The 25,502-nt window shown below is 40.5% G+C and overlaps 1 protein-coding gene across 1 annotated transcript in view; it reads left to right on the forward strand.

Moving 5' to 3' along the window:
- Window positions 1-25,502, forward strand: part of MOV10 (Mov10 RISC complex RNA helicase) — a 41,444-nt gene that overhangs the window by 14,813 nt on the left and 1,129 nt on the right. Inside the window, exons 5-21 of the mRNA XM_015826652.1 lie at window positions 495-735; window positions 6,762-6,887; window positions 9,497-9,659; window positions 10,930-11,084; window positions 11,976-12,152; window positions 14,066-14,213; window positions 14,453-14,614; window positions 14,787-14,890; window positions 16,261-16,358; window positions 17,662-17,781; window positions 18,709-18,811; window positions 19,947-20,064; window positions 20,151-20,345; window positions 20,991-21,056; window positions 21,955-22,080; window positions 24,196-24,284; window positions 24,666-24,781. Coding sequence (XP_015682138.1) covers window positions 495-735; window positions 6,762-6,887; window positions 9,497-9,659; window positions 10,930-11,084; window positions 11,976-12,152; window positions 14,066-14,213; window positions 14,453-14,614; window positions 14,787-14,890; window positions 16,261-16,358; window positions 17,662-17,781; window positions 18,709-18,811; window positions 19,947-20,064; window positions 20,151-20,345; window positions 20,991-21,056; window positions 21,955-22,080; window positions 24,196-24,284; window positions 24,666-24,781 — 2,307 coding nt within the window. The remainder of the gene's footprint in view (window positions 1-494; window positions 736-6,761; window positions 6,888-9,496; window positions 9,660-10,929; window positions 11,085-11,975; window positions 12,153-14,065; window positions 14,214-14,452; window positions 14,615-14,786; window positions 14,891-16,260; window positions 16,359-17,661; window positions 17,782-18,708; window positions 18,812-19,946; window positions 20,065-20,150; window positions 20,346-20,990; window positions 21,057-21,954; window positions 22,081-24,195; window positions 24,285-24,665; window positions 24,782-25,502) is intronic.

A 25,502-nucleotide genomic window follows, 5' to 3' on the forward strand; every position in this document is an offset into this window, starting at 1 on the left:
TTTCTCTCATCTGGAGCTTTGCGTCTGCATTTTGCGCCTCGACCTTGCCAAAAACTGGGGAAGACACACCCAGAGGGAGGCGTGGCTGAAGTTTTTTTCCTTAGTTATCTGCTAGGCAGGAATGCATTAATAACCCATTCTGTGGACTCTACACCACTCTGCTGAGAAAAGGCGTTCAGGTAAGAACAACGCCGCTTTTCCAATTTGTTAGGTTTTTGAAGCACAGTTGGAAACTGGGATGTACTTAATTTCTTATTCCTCCTGAAACTAAAAGCTTTTTTATTCTGGGATATAATGTAAGTTTGGGAAGATACAATACTAGAAAGAAGCATCTTTATCATTAATGAGATAAATATAAAAAGATTTGCTGCAAACTTTAGAGAATATATATTGTATTTACCGGAAATTCCATGTTCTTAATTTCAAATCTAGTGTTAAAAAAGAGCCTTCTTTCTTGCTGTTTTGTAAATGAAAAGAGGTTTTCTTGTCTTTAGGATCAGTCCATGCAATCATAATCATGTGTCAGGTACCGGACTATGGCTTCTTTGAAGTTACCATGGAGTTTGATTTCACCAGTGAACAGACTGGGAAATTCAGCATTGGACGTTTTGTGCAGGCTGATGCCAAGACTGAGTTAGCACAACAACTTGGTCCCTCAGAACCTTATCAGCCTTATCAAGTCAAACTACACAAACCACAGTTCAGATCTATAGAAGATGGCGTTCGACCAAACAAGTACGTGAGGATTTTCTGTTAATTTTTTCCCTTTACTCTTCCTCTGTTTTTCCTTGACATATTGTCTCAGTATCATATTTTTTCTCCAACTCCTTTTTCTGAATTTTTTTCCCTCTTGCCATATAACTATGTTTTGCTCATCCATTTTGCAATCCTTTGTTTTGGAATTTTCTTTTTTCTGTGTCTTTTCCAATTGATGCAGTTGGCTACATGGACTAGCAATAGCACTTAGACTTATATACTGATGCATAGTTTAACACAGGGCTTTTCAACCTTTTCACCCATTGTACCACTTTTCGGATAAGGCAATATCCGAGTACCACCACTCGCAAACAAGGTATCAAAAACTTGAACCCCCCCAAAAAAAGGAAAAAATGAGAAAGTACAGGTAGTCCTTGACTTACAACAATTCGCTTAGTGACTGTTTGAAGTTACAAGCGAATTATGACCATTTTTCACACTTATGACTATTGCAGCATCCCCAGGGTCTTGTGATTTACATTCGGATGCTTGGCAACTGATTCATACTTATGTCCCATGGTCATGTGATCAGTGGCCGGGGGGGCATGGCCAGCTGATCATTCAGGTTGCAGGGTGCCTGTGGGGGGGGAATCCGTGGGTCTCTGGTGGAGGGGGATGCGACTGGGGCAGGTGCCTGCCTGCCTTCCCTCCCTCTCTCCCATTGTCCCTTCTTTCCTTCCTTTCCTTCACCTCCCTCTTTGTCCCTCCCTCCTTTCCTCCCTCTTTCCCATTGTCCCTTCCTTCCTTCCTTCCTTTCCTTCACCTCCCTCTTTGTCCCTCCCTCCTTCCCTCCCTCTTTCCCACTGTCCCTTCCTTCTTTCCTTCCTTTCCTTCACCTCCCTTTGTCCCTCCCTCCTTCCCTCCCCTCTCCCATTGTCCCTTCCTTCTTTCCTTCCTTTCCTTCACCTCCCTCTTTGTCCCTTCCTCCTTCCCTCCCTCTTTCCTATTGTCCCTTCCTTCCTTCTTTCCTTCCTTTTCTTTACCTCCCTCTTTGTCCCTTCCTCCTTCCCTCCCTCTCTCCCTGTCAAATCCCCGTCAGCTCAACATGAACTGGCGGGGGGAGGGGTCGAGGATGACGTGCGGGGCGGCAAAAAAGACCAGTGGCCGGCGCCGTTCTACCTGGCAGTGTGGATGCCTCCTGACCAAGCCAAACAGCTGATGGGCGGGAGGCGGAGGCAGGGAGTCAAGGGCTGATGGAGCGGCCTGAAGCTGAAAGACTCTGTCTCTCGGCCGCCAAACAGCTGATAAAAGCGACGCCTGGAGCACAGCCGAAGGACACTCAAGGGACTGAAAGGCTGCAGCGCTGCAGCTCCCATTGTCCCTTCCTTTCCTTCCTTCCTTCCTTCCTCATTCCTTCGTCCTGTGCTACGCCGGCCAGACCCCAGCCTGGTTTTGGCAGGCAGCAACACATCACGGCCCTGCCTGTGTGCGCACAGAGGCAGAGGAGAGCGCACAGGCAGGGTGGGGATGTGGCCGGTTCACCTCCAGTTTTCAGGCACGTACGTTAGAACCGGCTACTTCTCCCAGTCATTTTCCCCCTACATTTTTCCCCTGAAGCAGAGAGTCGGAGAGCTGCATCACTCTCGCCGTATGGGCCTTCTACTTTTATGCTCCGGGAGTAGCTTGCCTTTCAAACCTCCGATAATTAACGGAAGGGGAAACCCGCTGCAAAGGTGCATTTCCCGAAAAGAGAAAGGCGATCAGTCAGCCAAGAGCCCGGCTGTTTCAGACTTTAAGCCTGCGATACAGGCAACAGAGGCCCAAGCAAAGAAGGTGATCCAAGAAAAGGGGAAAACAAGGTGCTTTCCTTTCCAGCAAAAGTTACTTTTCCAAAACTGCCTTAAATAAAGAAGTGACTCCCCCTCCCTCTAATAATTGACTTTCTCCTGGCTTTTCCAACCTTCCCGGGCAGGAAGAGATCAGCCCTGACCGGCTTTTGTTCCCCAAAGGCTAAAGTTGATCGCTCGCTTGTCTGATCCAAGGGGCACACGGGCACCCCGAGACCCGCTCCAGGCCACCACTAAGCCATGATTCCCAGTTTGTAGAAAAGTTGGGGGGGGGGGAAGAAAAGCGATCAGTCAGCCAAGAGCCCGGCTGTTTCAGACTTTAAGCCTGCGATACAGGCAACGGCGTGTGCTTCTCCCAGCCCGGAAGGGGCTATCAGGCTAGCACTTGTTGTGAAGTAAGAAAAGGGAGGGGAAGGGCCACACGGATCCTGCTGACCTGCGTGCACCAGAAGAAGTCAATCTGGTTGCTGCACAGTGAGTCCCTGGGGAGGGCAAGGCCTTGCTCTGCACCTGCGCTTTTCGCGCGCCCCCTGCAGGGCACGTTCGGTAGGGTTTGTGCAGGCTGCCGCCAAGCAGCGTTTTCCACAAACAAGTGAGCTGGGAAGGAGCAGAGTGGGCGGGGGAGGAAAGCGACGTGGGGGAGGGAGAGGAAGGCGACGCGTACCAACAGCCAGGGGGTTGCGTACCACCAGTGGTAGGCGTACCACTGGTTGAAAAGCCCTGCTTTACAGCACTCTCTGAACAGTTTAAAGTATAAGCATATTGCCCCCAACAATATGGGTCCTCATTTTACTTTTTTTTTTTTTTTTTTTCAAAGAATTTTTTATTGTTTTCAACATAAAAAAAAAACACATCACAAATACATCACAATTGAAAACCCCCCCCCACCCCCCACCCGGACTTCCCAAACCTAATCCCAGGATACTATTCAACTAAAAGTAACCTTGTATTAATATCCCTAACTCCACAAAATGTTATTCTACATAAGTAGGTGAAATATATATATATGTAAAAAAAAAAATTTTTTTTTTTTCTAAAAACCTAACTTATATTCCACCATTCTATGCTTATTTTGAATATAAACGATCCATCTTCTCCATATTAATAAAAATTGTTCATTTGAATGATCCTTCAAATAAGCCGAAATCTTTGCCATTTCAGCAAGATGCGAAACCTTCAATCTCCAGTCCTCTATTGTAGGTAAAACTTTACTCTTCCAGTTTTGAGCTATCAGCAGACGGGCAGCAGTTAAACAATACAACATCAAATTCGTTTCTTTTACATCCAAATTATGTGTAATACCTAGGAGAAACAGCTGAGGCAAGAAAAAAATTCTTCTTTTAAAAACTTGCTGTAAATTCCACCATAATTTTATCCAGAAGGCTTTAATAACCTTGCAAGTCCACCACATGTGAAAAAAAGTTGCATCTTGTTGTCCACACCTCCAGCACTTGGATTCATAGTTCTCATAAATGCGAGACATAGTTGCAGGATCCATGTGCCATCTATAAAACATCTTGTAAAAATTCTCACGTAAATTTTGTGCCTGCGTAAATTTCACATTTCTCACCCATATCAACTCCCAGGTATCCATAGNAAGAAAAGTCTGGATACTTCCGTCTCAAAACTTCTATTGATTTGAGGCACCATTCACCACTACCACTCAAATATAGCAAATCTTTATAAGATGGCGCCTCCATAACCACAAATCTTGGTATAGTCAAAAAAATATGTGATGGTATCACCCAAATTGGAAGTTTAACATCAAACTTAAGAAAATATTTTTGCCAAACTCTTAACAGTGCAGCCCTTATTATATGGTTTCTAAAAGTTTTGTCAATCTTTTTTTGCATAAAAAGATAAGCATGCCACCCAAAGTACAAATCCCATCCTTCCAAGTTCAAAATCATCTTATTAGATAAGTTAATCCAATCCGTCATCCAAGTCAATGCACAAGAATCATAGTAAAGTATCAAATTTGGAGCTTTAAGTCCTCCACGTTCTCTAGCATCTTGAATAATCTTGAATTTAACACGTGCTTTCTTGCCTTCCCAAATAAAATGATTCAAGTCTCTCTGCCATTCTTTCAAGTTAAGTTCATTTTTTAAAAGAGGTATTGTCTGGAATAAAAAGAGAAACTTAGGTAAAATGTTCATTTTAATGGCCGCAATACGACCCAGCAAGGTTAGTACTCTGCGTTGTGGGTCCTCATTTTACTGACCTTGGAAGAATAGAAGGCTGAGTCAACTTTGAGCCCCTTCAGGATCAAATTCCTGGCAGTGGGCAAAGTTAGCTGGTAATGCTGCATTCTATCAACCATGGTTTCATTAGCTATACTAGGACTAGCCATACCATTTTAATTTTCTATATCATTTAGCACTCTTATCAGTGCTAAATAAATTTTGAGATAAAGACTGGACCCCAAAGTCCTCTCATAAAGAGTGGAGCTAAATGGGATGCAGCCAAAACTATTAATTACTGTTTGTTATATTTATGAAACTTTGAGAGTTTTAATCTTTTTCATTTTTATTCTTCTAAGCCTTACTTACTTTATTCTTCTAAGCCCCTTACTTACTAAGCGTTGCTAGTTCCTTCTTTATAGTCATGTTCTGGGTTTGTAAGTTTAGATTAGAAAATTGTTCTTTTATCTCCTTTGTTTTATTTCTAGTTTCATCATGGGCTAAAGCAATAGTCTCTTGTATTGATTTCAGTGTGGCAAAAAAAAATTCTGGTCTTCAACCATATTTTCTTGGTGATACATCAAACTGAAGTCTTTGGGGACAGGTGTTAGAGATGGTTTTTTACCATTTAAAGCTGAATATGGGACATCCATTTCATTTTTTGTAGGTGGTATTTATAATAACAATTGTTCTTCAATCAAAGATTTGTAATCCAAAATATTCCATCGTCTCAGGTAGTGATGTGTGTTTCTCCTGCAGGGAAATAGTTCCACAATATAGCTCTGAAAGTCAGTGAATATTTATATTCGTAGTTCAGACAGGCCGGTTTCAAAATAGTTTAATGTCTCTGCCACACCGATAAACAGCTCAGATGTTTTCCTTTTCCCCAGCTGCAGTCTGAAAAGTGAAAGCTTCCAAGAACAGCAATAGTCTTATCTAAATCTGGGCCTCAAGCCAAGTTTCCTTTAGGCATAACAAATTATAGTGCCATAGTTCATCACTAGGTGTCATTAGCGCCTTTTTCAGTTTTTTAAATCCAAACTTAGAGGCTTTTCAAATCTCTCTCTCTTTTTTTTTAAAAGAAAGTCTCAAAAAACACTTTTAGTCCCCAAATTTCAATGCCATGTAAATATATTAGTTCCAAATTAATTGTGTAGTTTTCTCTCCCCCCCCCCCAAGTTTCTCTTTTCCTGAGGAAACGAGGTAAAAGTTCCCCTTCCCTCTTTCATCGGGACGATGCTTTGGGTTAATTTTTTCAGGAAGATGTCTTAAGAGTCATAAAGAGAGGATAAGGTCTCACCCAGTTTCATCCACGTTGCTGATAGTTTGCTCATTGGTGCTTATTTGCTTCGGCTGTCAGCAGCTTCTGACCGGCTACATGAATGTAGCCAGTCTTTCCCCTGTTGGTTTGAAGGGCTTTTTCGGATCAAATGGAAGGGCTGCCACCCTCCTGCAATCAAACAAGGGTCCCCTCCTTGCTTGTCGCCTCTACGGGGCGACTTTCGACCCTTTCCAGGGTCCCCAGCGGGGCAAAATCGAACGTGGAAGACAGAACCCTGTCTCTCTGCCACAACATCAAACCGGAAGTCTCACATTTTCCTTCTAATGGTACGTTCTGATAATCTGGGATGGCCTTTATTGAAGTTTTAGGTAAGGATGAACAATGAAGAGGAAACCACTTTTAACTTTTAATTTTTTTATCTCCAATGCCCAAAGACATGGGGGAATGGCAAAGATTCAGTAACATCAGCAGAGGGCACAAAGATTTTCCCCCTATTTGGGGGAAGTAGTTTGAAGATGAAGAAAAGGATAAAATATCCATGTTTTTTCATATTTTGTCATCAAAATTTAGGGACACAGTTTAGGACATGATGTAAAAACTGAGCTGTAAAAACATAGTCCATTGATATCCATTACTATAATAGAAAGAGGAACCCATGAGTCTATCGGAAAACAGCTTGAAATTGTTTTCCTTGTTATGAATATCTCTGATTAACATCTTAAACCATGCAACTTGGTGCTTGTCTTGTGTTTTTAGCACTTTGTCCACTGAATTGGAGCAGAAACCTTTGGATCAGTACAAATACCCAAGCGATCTGAAGGATTTGATTGAATGCTTGAAGGAAGGTGATGATGGCACCAATGACAAGATTGCCCATCTACTGTAAGTTCTTACTAAGTAAGAAATTGTCCTTCTCTTCACTTTCCACCCACCTCTTTGTCTTAAGGAAGAGAGATCTACCCATCATGTTACTACAGCATATTGATGCAATAATTAAAGTATGCAATTATAACTAGCAAATCCTAGACAGAAACCTTGCTTGACCATGAATTTGTGGCGAGTTTAGCCCAGTTGCTATCATTCAGACCTTGTTTTTCACAGGATTGTTCATATTTTGAGAATACAACAAGGGAAAATGTTTATACTTGTTAGCTTGAACTCCCAGAGGAAATATGGGATATATAAATGTAAAAAAAAAAAGTCGTGAATTTTTCTCTTCCTGCTTAATGACCACCAAGATTAATTGTGATATATCAGCCCCGCTCTACCACCTATTCTGATTGCATATAATAGGATTGGTAAGAGAAGGCTCGTGTTGGAATTAATGTGTGACTTCATAAACATTTGTTCTTAAATATCATTTTTTCTTGTGTTTCCTGGTTTAGACTAGCTTAGGGATAGCTAATATGGCACTCGTGAGCAACATATGTCTGTGAAGACAGACAACTTTGTCTATGCTATGTGGTGTGATGATAAAAAGAAAAAGTTATAGCTAGGCTTGAATATTGGGCTGAAACAGAAAAGTAAAATTTACCAGAGAGAAATTTAATTTCTGCTTCTGGTGGTAAAAAAAATGAAGAGTGGGAGCAGTCTGGTTTTATGGTAGGAAGTGTGAAAGGAATATGGGTATGAATGTAGTTGAATGTAACCCACCAGTGTGATGCAGCTGATAAAAAGGTTAATGCCGGAAATCTTCAAACAGAGACTGGATAACCACCTGGCTGAAATGCTTTAGCACAGTGTTTCTCAACCTTGACAATTTTAAGGCATGTGGACTTCAACTCCCAGAATTCCACAGCCAGCAATGCTGGCTGTGGAATTTTGGGAGTTGAAGTCCACATGCCTTAAAATTGTCAAGGTTGAGAAACACTGCTTTAGCAGAACCTGCGCAAACCTGCAGGGGTTTGGGCTACATTACCTCTGAAGTGCCTTCCAACTCTTATGGAAATGAAAAAGTCATCATACTGCAAATCAAGATATTTTTAGAAAATAAAAATGGGAGGAGCTGCAAATGATATTGTGCTTGGCAACAGGTCCTTCAGTTTTTTTAAAAAAAAAATATGAAAATGAACTAGGTGAGAGAGAGGAGGTAGCGTGCAGAGGAACAAACACATCCATTCATATTTGGATACATTAATCACAGCAGCTGTTTTGTGGACTAGGATGCCCCTCTTCTTTTCATGGAAAACACTAGAAATACAGCAACATGTAGAATTTTTGAAACAAACAATTTCATCACAGTTTCTACTTTCACTGGAAGTGTTATAAACTCACAATGCTCCTGTTTTGAACCCTGTTTCGTATTCAAAGCACTTCCAGTAAGGTCAGAACAGCGGCTGTTCTGAGTTTAGATTGGGTTCACGATTCAATCTCAGAATGTTTTGTAGAGTTTGAACAGCCATATGGTGAAGCACCTAGAGCTTGCTTTGAAATTCCAAATGTGGAAGAAGATTTCTTATCCAAAAAATCCCTGTGTGTTTGTATACCACCTTGTAGAAGCAAGTTCTTACAATAGATATTCATCTCTTCATTTTGATTTTATTGTTGCTAATATTTGTATACACCTCTGGGTGTTTTAGATATTTCAGATGTTGAGATGTTTAGAAGGATTAGCATTGCTCAACAACAGATTTTAAATAACTTAGAACAGTGATTCTCAACCTTTTTAATGCCGCGACCCCAACCGGTCGTAAGTCGAGGACTAAACCGGTCGTAAGTCGAGGACTTTCCCTGCCTGGGAGCACCGCGCATGCGTGGTTCCGCCCCCTGCGCCGGACGAGGCGTAGCTGGCAAGCGGCAGAGACGGAGCAGGCCAACCACCAGCTGGCCCAGCCCAAGGGAGGTAAGGCACCCGCCGGAAAAGGGGAAAAAAATGGCGGACAGCCTTGCTTGGCGACCCCCGTGAAATGGTCGATCGACCCCAAATGGAGTCCCGACCCACAGGTTGAGAACCATTGACTTAGAAACTAGTAGCTGAGCAGCCTCAGAGATAGTTGTGTGTGTTCAGACTGACCCTCTTTGAATGGCAGTCCTTTTACTATCTCTTGGAATAGCAAGAAGCTGTTGGGTAGTGGGGGTCCACTTTTGTTACTGCCCAGTTTATGTCATCTTGTTCATTGTGTACTGTTTTATTGTTTTTGATGTTTACTTGTCAACTGCTCAGAATCATTGGAAGCTAGCTAGCAGCTCTTTTTAAATACCAGCATTGGTTTGTCTTTTGCTAGTACCATATTTTACTTTTCTTCAAGTATTATGAAGTTCAGATAGCTCACTTGTCTGCATTCATGTGCAGAAAGGAGCAGCAATTATCCAGGATCATCCAAATAAAATGGGGAATATTTTAAGGCAGGTATATGTTGTGGTTTTATCTCTTCCCCCTCCCTCCACCAAATATTATAATAAACTCTCCCATCTCTGATGAAAAGAAAAGTGATTCCGGTAGGGGTGCGCAGATTTAATTTGATAGAATGCTACCATATACTTCCAAACAGGAGCAGTCTGGAAGCCCCCTTGCAATTTGACAATTATTCTGAGAAGTTTTGTCTGCTTCTTCACTTGGAAGAGATCCAAATGGAGGTGGACATCCATCGATACGATATGCAGAATGTTAGCATGGTTAGAGACAAATACAATAAGAAACTTCTTGTTCTGAAGGTGAGTGACTTATACCTTGAGTCTAGAAGAAATCCTTATTCTGTGAATGCAGTAGAGCATAGATGCTCAACCTCAGCTCCTTTGCTTGCCATTCTTAGTTGCTCCTGATTTGCAGTAAGACATCATATGGTTGAAATAGGAGAGTGGTTCAGGGCGAATGGATTATACTTATAAAATTATGGGTGAGTTTAAGAAAAAAATAGGAAGAAAAGAATAGGAACATCAAAAACAATAAAAAATAGAGAAAATACAGGATCAGTCTCCCACAAAATAAAAATCAAAGCTGCTTGTTTCAAATAGCCTCCCACAATCTCTCTCTCTCTCCCTCCCTCCCTGCCCCCCCACTTGCCTTCTCCACATCCCACTGCTAGCACTTTTCAAACAATTTAGATTCACCTTTTCATCCCCCAAAGATCTGTACATACAAGTTAAAAGTATTTCATATGGATAAAAAGATTTTTCAGTTGGAGCTCAAAGAATGTGAAATCTAAAGTGATCAAGGTCAAAAGCAGAGGACCTGAGACCAAACTGCTCTGTTAAAATAACAGTGCACTCATTCATCAGCTTCTTACTCTAAGAAACCAGTGACGCTCCATTACAGCATAAGGGCAAAAAAAATTAAGCCCAGGACTTGAGTCTTAGAGTTGTTGTTTTTAGTTCAATAGTTGTTTTTCTTCAGTATTAAGGGCTTTTTAGTATCTGTGCTTAAAGTATCTTATTCAAGCTAGATCTTTAAAAATGGCTGCAAGCATTATGAGTGAATTAGTCTGGGTGAAGCATGATAGTTGCAATACTAAATTGTACAGATAACTTTAGCTGTACAATTGTACAGATAACTAATATCAGATTGCACATACAGTATTGTTTGTACTCACTAGCTGTTGAAAATTAAGTTTTAAGTCATGTAGATGAGAATAAGGAGAAAGGAAACAAAGAGGGAAGAGAATGCTGAAATTCTAGGAGAAAAAAAATACAGCAAAAAAAAATCAAGGGGAAACACTAGGCATATTTAAACTATCACTCGTAATAAGTTATAACTTCTAAATTCAAAATTGTGCATGAATTGTGATGAAAGACGGTTAGGAATATTCCCTGCCCAACCCACCCAGTGAATACAAATAGCAAATACATATGATTTAAATTCATTTGCTCCAGCAAAAGCAATTGTCTGTCTGTAACAAGGCATTTGATTTGTTATTCAAGAGCTTCCTTACTCAGGCAGGAGAATAACAAAGTTTGTACTTCAAATTGGTCTGATTCTTTGTTCCAGGCACCTGGTGTGGCAGAGAACCGGCCTTCAGTGTTGAGAGGTGACCATCTGTTTGTGAACTTGGTTGAAGGGCAACCAAAATACCAAGGTCCCTTCTATAAAGGTTATGTCCATGCTGTGGAGTGGGACCAAGTCAAGCTGGGGTTTTCTGACAAGTGAGTACTTCAACTTCATCCTATGGTTAGATTTTTTTTTATGAGAACAGAGATAATTGGCTCCTAATCCAGCATGGATAGTTATGTAAGGCTTTCATTTTAACTGGGAAAGGTAGGAATAGCATTTAATAGGCATAATTTAATAGAGTATGATTTAAATTATGCATATTAAATTAAAAATATTCAAAAATTGACTGTTATATTATGGGAATCTTCATTGCCTTAAATGTATTGTCTGTTGTACAGTTTAGTTGCTTGACAATTTAATATTATTGAAAATCAAGTGTACAGGAAAGTGCAGCCTTCTTCAATTTGGTATTCTCTGTGTTGAAACTCGAATTTCAGAATTCCCACCAGAATTCCTTCTGGTAGCAAACTGGGGGAAGGCTATAACAAGGGATTACCAAATATTGTTTACAGTACTTATGTATGGAATAGAGGGCTCAGCAGTTTGAGAAGTGCAGCTGTGAAGCAAATTGACTTAGATCAAGATTATTTTGAAAGATGGGTGAGGCCAAGGAAAAATGAACAAGTATGATCATATGGAAGAAAAATCATGAGGCTCCTGATTTGGGAAAGGTGACCATAAGCAGATTGAAGGCAAACGAGGTCCAGACAGAAGAAGAACATCATGGCTTCAAAATCTAAGGGACTGGTTTGGACAAAACTCAGCAGCACTTTTTCGTGCGGCTGCTGATAAAAACAGGATCGCCAACGTCCGATAATGGATATGGCACAAGAAGAAGAAGAAAGGCCATAAGCAGACCAGGAAAAAAAACCCCAACAAGTTGGGAGTCGAAATGATGGTGCAGTTTGAGTGTTGCATGTTTAGCCTTAGGCTAGCAATGCCATGTTCTTCAATCATCCATCAGCTTCCTTTTCTTTTCCTAGATTACTAAATAAGTTTGTTGATAACATGAAGTTTGATGTGGAATTTACTTTCAATCGTCTGCCCTTACGCCTTCAGCATCGGGCTGTTACTCTTGCCCAGAAGCAGCAACTGTCCCATCTGCTCTTTCCATGCTTCTCTTACAAGGAATCACTCTTGTCTACTAATGAGGAACTCCGGTGAGTAGGGACAAGAAAGAAGGGAGAGAATGTCAATAGACAAGGGGAACACAAGAACACTGCTGAATGAACTGGTCAAATAGTCCAGCTTTTTCTTGCCACAACGACTAGCTAAATTTCTGTGGTAAGCTGAGAAAAAGCTTTTACTTATGTTCCATAGCAGATGGTTCACCAATTACAAATAGCTGTCACACCGCTGATTATCTTTTTGGTAGCCTTGTGAAATTATTTTTAAAACTCTCAGATGTTGTGGTACATCGCTAAACTTATAGGAACAATGTTTTTAGCTGAATAATGTAATAAGCAGAAATATTTACTTTTATCCATTCTAAATATCAGCTTCATTAGATAACTCTGGATTCTAATATTTTGAATGAGGGAGAATTTGCTTTTCTTACCTACATTATTCATAGTTTTATGAGGGTGTATATTTCTCTTCCCTTCGGGCCCCAGTAACTTCTGTCTTTTTCCAAATTAAAAATGACAGAGATTTTAGGGAAATTCTAGTCCAGCAAGGTCAGGGCAAGGGATAGATGTCTTTTTCTGTTCTATAACATTTTTTGAAGCCTGATTATTGGACTGCTATATTGTACATGGTATTTCAGCTGTGATTACTTCATAGGTTTCTGCAAATGCATTGTGATGTTGGTTGTTCTCTATTTCTTTGTCAATATGGAATCTACCTTTTACAAAGCAGTCAGATATCGGTCAGTATTTTCTATGCCATTACAACCTAAGATACTCTTAGGTTATTCTTATCTAGTCCTAAAATACAACCTAAGATACCCTTAGGTTGTAAAGTTGCTACACTTCATCATTCATTACTAGCTCTGACCCCATCAGCTTTTATATAAAAGCAGCAAATTTTTTTGCCCTATTATGTACCACTTCATATGAAACTTCATTTGCCCATTGGAAAGATACTTACAATTGTCACAATTGTAAAAAAAAATAGATGCTGACTTGCAAAACAATACAGGTAGTCCTTGCTTAACAGCCTTTTTATTCAACAGCTGTTAACGACAACGCTGAATGAATGGTACTTATACTTGTTCTTTGAAGCTATGTCTGTTGCAGTGTCCCCAAGCTCATGTGATGAAAATTTGGGCATTTGGCAGCTTGCTTACATTTATGGTGGCAGAAGAATTTAAATTACTCCATTCCCTCCCCCTCCCCCCCATTCCTGCCATTTTGGCTACCCTGCATTCCATCACTCCTGCTGCACCCAGCTGACCTTCCTCAACTTCCTCCCATTTGCTGACAAGGCACAGCCAGCCTGGTTCCAACCCTTAATTAGGCAGCTGCCACATGAGGCCTTCTCCCTAAGTTCACACCTAGCCTGCTCAAAGTTGCATGAAGCTTCACAAAAAGGCTGGGCATGGCCTCCAGACGAAAGCCAACAGCTACCCTACCCCCAGAAGGGTCAGGCTGGGCATGCCTTGTCAGCAGTGGGAGGAAGAAGATAGTGGGCAGGTGTGAGTGGCAGAATGCAAAACAACTTATGCATACTTCTGCCCCTGACAGCAGCCATTTCTGGCTTGGCTGGCTAACATTGCACAGCAGCAGCCATTTCCTGCTGGCCAACCTGCCTGCTTGTAAGCTGCCTGGACCTGACAACTTGTACTGTCTTTCCTAATGATTTTGCTTGTTCAAAGCTGGCAGGAAGTTTTGAGGAGGTCCTCGCATTACAATCCTTGATTCTCACTTAACCACAGTGATGGAACTGCTATCACTAAGGAATGCCAGTCACATGACATTGCAATTTACAACTGCATTGCTTAGTGATGGAAATTCCATCCCAATTATCATAATTAACAGAGGCCTACCTGTAAATAAGATTAATCAGATGTAGTTTTGCTCTTTGGCCTGGGCTTTGTTTTATTTTCTTTCTTTTCTCTGTCTATACCCTCCAGCTTGTATAATTCTAACCTGAGCAAGAATGCGGAGCAAAAGGAAGCTGTCCGGCAGGTGGTGGCAGGAACTTCCAGACCAGCCCCATATCTTATATTTGGGCCTCCAGGTACTGGCAAGACAGTCACTATGGTGGAGGCCATTAAGCAGGTGAATACACTTTTGTCACAGATCTAATTATAATAAAAGTGTGAAATGGACTGGGGAGGAGCAAAGAAGTCTTGCTTACAACCTTGATGAATATGTTCCTAAACCAAGAATCTTGTGGAGATGCAGTTCTATTTTGCACCATCCTTAAGGAGCTTCCTGCAAAGCTTGAAGTATAAATAAAAAGTATTCTTTTTTTTTTCAATTAAAAAGGCTCTTATTTGTGCTGTTGTCCTTCTCAGGTTCTGCAATGCATTGAAGGTGCCCATGTGCTTGCTTGTGCTCCTTCCAACAGTGCCTCAGATCTGCTCTGCCAGCACCTCATGAAACATTTGAATAGTAGGAACATCTACAGGATGAATGCTAGCAGTAGGGGTTACCATACAATCCCTGAGGATATCAAGGTGTTTTCTAATTCTCTCTCTCTGAACTAAGCATTCGGTTCTGGCTAAGATCTGCCAGGCTAATAGCTGGTAGCATTCCCATATGTCTACCATCTAAAATTTTGGGTTGATAAACTTAAAAAGAATAGATCTCCATTCTTGGGTGTTATTTAACACCTGCTTTTGTTTTTAGCCTGTGTGTAACTGGGATAAGGAACAGAATTGCCCTATATTTCCAAGAAAGGTAAAACTGCAAAGCTACCAGGTCATTATCACCACGCTAGTGACAGCGGGAAGGTAAGCCATGTGTAAATAACTACTGAAGATGGGGGAGGGAATAAATTATGAAATTATTATGGCGAGGCATAGTGATTTGGAAAACGTTAGTCACTTGAAAAACATTGTCATTAGAAAACAAAATTTGATTTGTTTTTTCAAAAATTCCATTCACTTTTGGGAGATGAAAAGTATAATTAGCTAAGAAGGGAGAAAATTAACTTTTTATAGCCACCAAGTCTTCTCAGCACATATTTTTAAAGAAATGGTTCACTGATCTCTGAAATTTTCAAACACAAGAATTAAGTGATTAATATTCACCAGATGTTGTACAGATTCCACCACCCCCAACAAGTATATTAGGAATTATAGTTTACCAACTCTTGAGAAAGAGTTTTTAGGGCATTACTTCACATAGTTAAAAATTTCTGCTGAAATACCAAAAAACGGGCAGATTTGTGACATTTTCTTGGTTGCTGTGTGACAGGTAACAGATCCAAAGGCAGACAGTCAAGAGCATTATGTTAGTATTCCCAATTCCAGGAAAGGGCATGAACCAAGATAATAAATCTATACTTGGTTTATTTACTGGAATGTTAGGCAAAAAGTAAAGCATTAGCCATTATGATACAAATAATAAGTTTCAAGGGTGTGACAGGCTAAAAACAGGCTAAATTAAAATTTTTGCTTAGCTACAAGAGGTTAAGATCTTGGGTAGTAATGGTTAAGGTGCTAGATTCATCCCTAGAAAGACACAAGTTCAAGTTTATTCATGTCAGGAATTTCACTGGGGGTGACTTTGGATCCTATCATTGTCTCTTAGCTTAATGTTCTCTAGAGCAATGTTTCTTAACCTCAACTACTTTATGATGTGTAGATTTCAATTCGCAGAATTCCCCGATTGGCATGCTGACCAGGGAATTCTGTGAGTTGAAATCCACAGATCTTAAAGTTGCTGAGGTTGACAAACACAGGGTTCTTTTTGTGGAAAAAAATACTGGAGGAGTATTGCAACCAAGAAAATCTCATAAACCTTCCTGGAAGAGATGCAGTATATAAATTTAATAAAATAAGTAATATTAGACTACCCTTCCTCAGTGTGGTTGCTGCAAGAGGATCAAGGATCACAGTTCTCTGAATTCTTGGCCACATGAGAGGTGGGAAAGAAATGAATATTTCCTTGAAGTCTTTAGGTAAAGGATGCCAAAATTAGCTTAAAGGGTAGATAAGGAGTTGGTGAGATTTTGTTTATTTTTATGCAGAGAATTTTCATATCACTTAGGGGGAAAGGCCATTTGAACACATGGAAGAAGAGACCTAGGGTAATAGTGTTTTCTTGGAAGCAGAATATTTCTATATGTGTTCAGAGATTTTGTGTACCTCTTAATTAGATTGGCTTCAGCTGAGTTCCCTCAGGGACATTTTTCTCATGTCTTTATTGATGAGAGCGGCCATGCTGTGGAACCAGAGAGCTTAATTGCCATTTCAGGTGAGGAATGATTTTTCTGTAGCTTTTTCCCCCCTTTCTCTTCTACACAAGACTAGCATGTTGATTTCCAGTAGGACAGAATGGAAATGATCCATTTCTTTGCTCTGGTTCTTGTCAACTAACTCACACTTCCCCAGTCTGGCATTTGCCAGAGGGATTGGGCGTGTGGTTCCAGAACATCCAGTAGTTTCAGTGTTTTGGGGAGACAGAGTCCTGGGGAAGTTTGAGGAAGCCCATTTCTAGATATTTTAATATTTTGCTGTTGAAGATACAGAATGTTTTGAATGGCAATTGTGTGTTTATATAAAGCCTTCCAGTAGCATTTAGCATATCTTGTTAGCGTCTTACTAACAACTAGCAATTGTGGAGCTAATCAGTTCTAGGTTTAATACTTATTGCTGTGATATGGAAATAGGCATAATCTTTGCCTATTGTTGAACAATCCACAAGGGGAAACTTTGTGAAGCGGGCTCCTAGGACAGGCCCTTCCCACTCGTGCTAACAGAGGAAGTTTGTTACAGATCCCATCAGTCAAGGAACTCTACTGGTGGGATTCAGGAGAAGAGCCTTTTCTGCTATGGCACCATCCCTTTGGAACATTCTTGCCCCCTGGAGTGAGGTCTTTCCCCACCCTCCTGTCCTTCTGTAAGAGCTTGAAGACCTGGCTCTGCTGGTTGGCCTGGAGAGCCAATAGGGCAGTATCACAGTGGAGGCAGCTATTAGACCAGGGGTCCTCAACCTTGGCAACTTTAAGACTTGTGGAATTCTGGGAGTTGAAGTCCACAAGTCTTAAAGTTGCCAAGGTTGAGGACCCCTGTATTAGACTAATAACAGATCCCCCTCCCCCTGCATCTTGTTCCCTGCCAGCCCATTTTTTAATTCATATTATTGTATTCTCATTATTTTTATAGTTTCTTTGTTTTCCTATTGTTATATTTACATTTTTTATAATTTTACGTTCTACCACTGTAAGCTGCCTAGAGTTAGCCCCACAGCAAGATGGGCAGCAAATAAATTTAATAATAATAAAAAAAAAACCTAGGAATTCTTACTGTAGATATTTCTGTTGTATGTTGGAAGGCTATTTGCTTGCTTAGTACTTTTATTTATCCTCTTTCTAACTTTTTACAAGTGCTAATATTTAATACTTGTTTTCTCATTTTTAATGTTGCTTGATCTTATTCCATGCACATGTTTTAATAGAAATGGTTTTTATGTTTAAGTAAGCAACAGAGAAAACTTTGTAGAAAAGAAATTAGAAGAAAACGCTTAGAAAGCAAATAGGTGTCCGTCTCTCTTTCAGGTATTCTTGCCATGATGGACCCGAAGACAAATGTCAGTGGAGGTCAGCTGGTTTTAGCAGGGGATCCTCAGCAACTGGGACCGATTTTGAGATCTCCTCTGGCTATTGAACATGGCTTGGGCAAGTAAAAGGACGTCATATTTTAATATTGTACCAATTTGTATGGTGCAAAATAGCTAAGGGTGCAGAAAAAAATGTAAAGAAATGTAAAGCCATTGAACTCCCACCTGGGCATTGCATAACCATAGTGTTGGTGATGTCTGTTTCAAAATAACTCTGGGCGACTCTATTATCTTCCCTGAATCCCACTTCAGTTTGTCTTTAGACTTAATTAATGATATCTCTGAAGGGGTTGTTTCATTGCAAACGAGCAATGATGAAGTCTTCTTAAGAAATTCTACCTCTGTAGCTTGTTTCAAATATATCCACAAAATGCTCCAAGAATGTATGTTATATATTGGTTACTTTGGCTGAAATAATAAGAGTATTCTATTGTAGATTAGAGCAGGGCTTTTCAACCTTTTCACCCATTGTACCACTTTTAGGATATGAATGGTGCTTCTTCAGGACCGAGCAGAAGCACCAGGATCAGCGCTGAGCTCCAGCTGAAGCCTGGCACTGATTCTGGCGCTTCCACTGAGCCCTGACAGCCTTGAAGAAGTGCCGATCAGCTGGAAAGCGGCACTGATCCTGGCGCTTCCACTGAGCCCTGACAGCCCTGCAGCTCCAGCCGTCTCTCGCTCAGGCTTGTGTGGTGCTGCCACTGGTTCAGCTCATTCCCCTCCCCCGCTACCCCTTTTCTAGGATGGCCGCGTACCACCTGCCAGGTGCCAATGTACCACAGGTGGTACCCGTACCACTGGTTGAAAAGCCCTGGATTAGAGTACTGATTAGAGAGGTAGTTATCTTATTGTTTCTGTTTCTAGCGGTAACCAGCATATAGGATTTTTCTCTAGATTGGATTGTTGTACTTCTCCAAGAAAGGGAAGTTAGGAGGGACAACTGTCCCAATTTGTCAACGCTTATGAGGCATTTTTGCTTTTGTAGGGCTTTCTTTGCTGGAACGGCTGATGCGGCACAACCCATTATACCAAAAGACGAATGAGAAATACAACCCACAATTTGTCACTATGCTGCTGCGCAATTACAGGTACATTCCATGCTATAACTTCAGGTTAAAATCAAGAGTAGGTTTTGATTTGCCACAAATCCCTCAGTGACATTGGCTGAATGAGTGGGATTTCTATTTGGGAAATTTTTCCAGTGATAGTTTAGAATAATAATTGCACCCGATGGCCTGAGAGTTTCTTTTTAAAGGAAAAACAACATGCAAAGAGACGATTGTGCAAATGACACACTGGTATATATACATATACATGTGTGTGTGTGTGTGTGTGTGTGTGTGTGTATATATATACATGTATATGTGTGTGTATATATATATCTGGCTGGGAAGGTCACAAATGATAATCACATGACTCCGGGAATCTGCCACTATTGTAAATACATGCCAGTTGCCAAGTACCCAAATTGTGATCATGTGATTGTGGGGATGCTACAATGGTTCTAAGTGTGAAGACTGTCATAAGTAACTTTTCTCAGTGTCATAAAATTGAATTATCATTAAACAAAGGACTACTTATAATAATATAAGTATCTGGGTGACCAATACCATGTACTGTAGCTTTTATAAAATTCCCTGTTCATCCTAAATCACAGAGCTTGATCTACCCTGCATGCCTAACTTGATCTACCCTGCATGCCTAACTTAGCTACTGAATTCAGTTCAGATAGTACTGTGATATTAAATCAGAAATTAACCAGACTTGAGTTCAGGTATAACGAGGTAAATAAGATCAGCATGTTGTGAAAATGGAACGGGTACAACTTCAATTGATTTATTTATGTGTGTTGTCCAAACTCAGCTAGGCAGAAGTATAAGCGCCTTAGAAAGAGTGCAGCTTTTTAGAACATAATCTCATATGGAAAGCCACTGTGCATACGGAAAGCCACTGTGCATTCCATGTACAAAGTTCTGTTCTGTACTTTGCTCAATCTTTTCCACAGATATGCTTATGAAGAAAGGCTTGCTTTTCCAGTTTTGTAAATCGAGGTTATCTATGATAGACTTGACCATGCTGTCTAGAAAGTCTGGAGTAGCACAAGAACAGGCAACTAGGGCCTTCAGGTTCTAATCTGTGATAGGAGATAAAGAAAACATCAAACTTTTTCTTGTAAGCTATTCAAGCTTGCTTAGATGCTAAAAGTGCAGTCTTCAATTCCAGGTCTCATGAAGCCATCCTCGAATTCTCCAATAAAAAATTCTATGATGGTAAGCTCCTGAAGTGTGGTGATGAACTAATTACTCATTCCTACTGTGATTGGAAAGAACTGCCCAAGCCGGTGAGGACCTATATACATTGAGCAGGATCATAATCACATACATGTATTGTGAAATACTTAAGGTTTTTTTTCTACGTTTCTTGCAGAAATTTCCCATCATCTTCCATGGGGTCTGTGGTGAAGACAAGCGAGAAGCGAGGAGCCCTTCATTTTTTAATACTGCTGAGATTGATGTGTTGATATATTATCTCAAGAAACTTCTTCTGGAAAATCAGGGCAAAAAAGGACAAACTAAAATTCCTCCCAAAGAGATTGGTGTCATCTCTCCATACAGAAAGCAGGTAAGATCTTCCTCTAGTTTTAGGTAAGTAAACTAGACTCTTTTCTTTCAGTACTGGTAAACTCATGGTTTCTTCACATGGTCAAAATGTCCTCTGTCTGATGTAACCAGACATTTCCTCAACTGCTTCCATGCCTGTGATTTTTCAGGAGGATGCAATCTGTAACATAGGTGAACTACAGTTTACAGCATGGCATCAAAAATGCATCAGACAGTTATTCCAGACATGGGATTTGTTTTGACAATTTGCAACAATCCTACATTAGGCCGTATGTTCTCCATATGTATGCTTTGAATAGTATTATAGTGCCATATAACAATATGCATTAGATATTTTTGTACTTTTGATACTATAGTTTTAAAAGAGTTATATTTCAGTATTGCAGGAAAAATGCTTAGATGTTTATGGACTGGAAGTTTTGTAGTTTGTTTTGTACTTTCTTTATTCCCAGCATATACTGTAACACTGAAAAAGAAAGCATTGTCTAGACATGTGTATATACTTAAGATAAAGGAAAAAAGGCAAGCGTTCCACATCTGCAGTCTGCATTAAATTAAAAAATCAGCATTACAAAGATTTCATCTCTGCTGAGGACCAATAATCGAACTAAGGACTTATGATACACTAATTTCTCTTTCTGTTTAGGTAGAGAAGATAAGACAGGCCATAAATATAGAATTAAAGTCCCTGATGAATATCAAGGATCTAAAGGTGAGATCTGGACCAAGGGAGCCTTGGTTATTTACTCTTATGTCGTATAGCTCAAAGCTACACTGGTATGACCAGGTAGGATCTAATATGCTGCAATAGCAATGCATGCACAGCATCAGTTGGTTTTTTATCTTTAGAAAAAAAGAATCCTTTAGTTACTAAGAACCAGCAATCATACCACCCTTTAGTGTAATTTTAATGTACATACTTGTGCTAAACATTTAGAAACAAAGATGAACAGATATGAACAATGAAAATACAGTGGAACTTTGGGAAAGGTGGATTTATTTTAACAATGTACTAAAGGATTCTTCACATCTTCCCTGTCTGCACCTCCCCAGGGTAGTTCTCACTTAACTATAGTAATTAAGACGAAATTCAGTCACTAAGTGACAGAGTTCTTTAGTCTGATGCCATGTGACTGTGCTAACTTAACAATGGCAGTTGTGGCCATCCCAGTTTCTTTAAGTTCTGTGTGGGATTCATTAAGCGAATCCCACACAGTCACAGCCTTCCATTGTCAGGTGATTGCCATTTGCAATCTCTTGCAAGCTTCTTGTTGGAAAATGGCAGTGAAGATCAAAAATGGTGATCACATAATTGCAGGATGCTGTGACATCTTAATTGCAAGCTAGTTGCCAGGTGCCCAAATTGTGATCATGTAACTGCAAGTTGGGATGCCATCATGCTTAGAACATCTAGAACCCATTATAAGTCCCTCTCATTCATTACCATTGAGTGAGATGTAATTCAACAAAGACTACTTGTATGCTTCACAGTATGGGAAACCATAATGATATAATGAAAGGAAAAGGCTCCCTGCTAAGCCTATTTATCACTTTGGAGTTCCGTAACTCCTGTATCCTAGCTAGAATTCTTTTACGTTTCTGCATCTCAGGTGGGCTCTGTGGAGGAATTCCAGGGTCAGGAGCGGCGTGTGGTGCTCATTTCAACAGTACGCAGCAGCAGCCATTACTTCGGAATAGATGAAGAGTTCAACCTTGGTTTCCTCAATAATCCCAAGGTATCACATCGATATGTGACATGCTGTAATTTGTAGCACATCCAGGGCTGATTGGCTTTTTTATGGGACCAAAACAATCCAGAAATATATCCTCCCAAATGGCTCTTCCTTTTTAGGGGCCATTAGAGAAGCTATAACAAAATGTAATTTATTTTGTGCTTTGTATGTGCCTTGACTTGTCTAGTAAATTTATTGTTTATAACTTAACATGTGTGAATCAAGCCATTTCTGATTATTTAAGAAACCTTGGATAAATAATCCATAAGTTAGTATATAATCTGTACATTTCACACATCTCCATATCATTTCAGCACTTTGGCCTGGAAATATAGGAAGAATTCCAGGAAGGGATTATTAACATTATATTCCCTGTTCTGATGCTCCAAAGCCAGTTATAAGACTGTTAAGACTTCTGTAAATCTAATAGCTCTTTTAGATCAAGACTCTGTATGCTTTACATAGGAATTTCATCAGTTGACATTTTTACAACTTTCTTTAAATACCTTTATTGTACAAGCAATATCTTATCAAAGCATTTTAGAACAAAAGCTAATATAGCCTGAAGCCTGCATTGCTCTGCAAAGTAGGAGCTTCTTAACTCTGCTGTACCACCAGGTGGTGATCCTTAGTTAAGTTCTAGACTCCTTTTTGTTCTCTTTGTCTTGATTCATAGCAACTATATGGGTAAGTCCCTGCAATATTCTTTTCAACAGTTTTAGAAGTTTTAGATAGACCTCAAATTACAAACATAATTGAGACCAGAATCTTTGGTAATTGAGCGAAGCAGTCATTAAGCGAGATATCATTTGACTGCTTCACTCAATGACCACAATCTTGGCTCTCCCAGATGTGATCATTAAGAGGAGGGTGGCCCTGGGTGGCCTGGTATAAGCTGCAGGGCCCACTTGAAGACGTAAACCTGCCATGGATTGGAAGGCCTCGGCTGGCTACAGGCCCTCTGACATGTGGGTTCCTGCTGCCACCCTGGATGCCCTGGCCTGCTCCAAGCCTGGAAGAACTTGAATGATTACAGAGTTCACCAGTGTGAGGAAACCAGCTGCAGACAAGGAGGCCCAGGCCTTCTCCACACCCCACCACACCTGGGGTGACTTTGGTCACCAAGTCCAGCAGTGCATGTAAATTGCTCCACTTACCTTTGTGTTTTTCTGCAGCTGCTGACAGGCACCCTTTCTACAGTGGCCGTCTTGCACCATTCTACAAGTGGGCATCATTCTTGTGATCATTCAGAAGGCCCTTTTCCAAATTGTGCATGCTGAATGACATAAATAGCCCCTGCTTGCAGAATGACATGAGGTGGCCTCTGTAGAAAAGCATGCCTCACATTGGTTAGGTGTGCCTGTAACCAGCTTCAGAAAAACACAAAGATAAGTGGAACAGTTTATATGCACTGCTCAGCCCTGTGACAGGCCAAGACATCCCAGGCATGGTGACTTGGGGAGCAGGCTTAGGCTTCCAGGACTGTGGCAGCTTTGCATATACTGGTGGGACAGGTAGGTGACAGAGATGGGGGAGGAAAGATATTCAGGTGGGGGCAGTTGAAGTGCACCTATGGTTAGTAGTAAGAGCAAATGGACTGCCAAATGCCCAAATTTTCATCATGTGACCATAGGGGTACTACAATGGCCATAACATTGTACACAAGTCATAAGTCCCTTTGTTTTGTTCAGCACTATTGTAACTTCATTGTTCAGTTGTTGAACAGTTGTTAAATGAGGACTGCCTGTGGTTTGCTTTTGCCACCTTCCCAGGGCTGAGAGCGCAACTGGCCCAAAGTCACCCTGTTTGCTTTGTGCCAAATGTGGGACTAAAACTTTGTTTTCCCCATTCTTAGTCCAGGTTCTTAATCACTGAACCAAGGATATGCAAGCATCACCAGTTAGGGAATGTAATCCCTGTAGTAGTGTTGTGCTAGATAAAGGTTATTTCTTAGAACATTAGAAGATTCAGTTAGGAGATGGAAGTTAAGGAAGCTTTTTTTAATGTCAATTATGAAATCTATATCTCATACTTGAATGTAGGGAGTATGTAGAATTCATTTCTGGTTATCTAAGTTATTAACATTTTCTCTATATTACTCCTCTTTTTCATTTTCAGCGTCTGAATGTGTCCCTTACAAGAGCTAAGGCACTCTTGATCATTGTAGGCAACCCAATTACACTAAGCAAGGATCCATACTGGAATGAGTAAGTGTTGGCCTTCTTAATCCTCATGTCTTTGCCCAGCTAGCAAAATTATTTTTCCTCCTGCGGTGAAATCAGAGGCACAACTGAAGAAGTAGTGCTAGTGATTCTTTGAGATTTTCAGGTAAAGAATTGCTAAGTTACAGTACCTGGTGCTACATGAAAACTTATGACATGAAAGTGCTACATAGCTGTATTGAAAGGCTTATTTGCCATTTGGGATCTCATATAGTTGATTGGTGACTGCCTCAGTGACCCTGCCATTTCTGTAAGTGGTTCACAAGAGTGTGAGTAGATACTCTGTCTAAGTCCAAATGTATTCTGTTTTCCCATTCCAAATTCTGATCTGCCTTAATTGCATTAATACTTCAACTATGTCCACAGGTTTCTTGAATACTGCAAAGCCAACAAAGCTTGGGCAGGATATAAACACACTGGAGTAGAGGATGAGTTGCCAATAGAAGAGTTAATTTCTCTCAACATAAATGATCAGCCAGCAGGTAAGGAAAGGGCTGCAATGTTGAAAGCAACCTTTAATTGTTAGTCATTCTTTGGATGTTTGGAAGTGAGCCAATTTAATACTTTTGCTCTCAGAGCAGTGGACTTTGGGGGATGAGAAGGGTGAGTCAATCTTCAAATTAAAGAAAAATGGGACTAAGCCTTACAACCTTAAGTTGAAGGAAGCCAAAAGCAAGAATTAGGAAATATTCTCTTTCCCGTGAAATAAACATTTAACAGTCCTCTTAAATGCAGAACAAATTGCAACAATGTTAGATCATGAGTCAGTGTTCTAATTCCTTAGTTGCTACTTAATTGTACAATAATTATAACCAAGCCCCTTTGAGGTGTCCAATATGCGTGAAGCAAGAATTTTTGTGGTATTAACCTTGGGAAGAATGAACTCTGAAAAAATCATACCAACTTTTTTGTTTGCAAAATGGGAGGGTGGGGACTGATTAGAGATTAGAGTTGGCAATTGTGCCCCTGTTGTGTGGTGTAAAGGAGGGAATATTTTTGTTAGCCCTAGACTTATCTTTGCTCGGAAGCCCAGAATGATGATTTTTCAATTTCCCTGTTGGCTGGTGATAGCATTGATGCCTCATAGGTTGGTGTGATTTGATTTGAATTTGCTGGTGATCAGCAGGCAGGAAGAGGAGGCTTTCATGACTTGCCTCAAGTGTTTTAGAGCAGTGGTTCTCAACCTTTTTAATGTTGCGACCC

This window comes from Protobothrops mucrosquamatus, unplaced genomic scaffold, assembly GCF_001527695.2.
Source record: "Protobothrops mucrosquamatus isolate PMUCROS unplaced genomic scaffold, P.Mucros_1.0 scaffold3221, whole genome shotgun sequence".
In the NCBI taxonomy this organism is placed as follows: Eukaryota; Metazoa; Chordata; class Lepidosauria; order Squamata; family Viperidae; genus Protobothrops; species Protobothrops mucrosquamatus.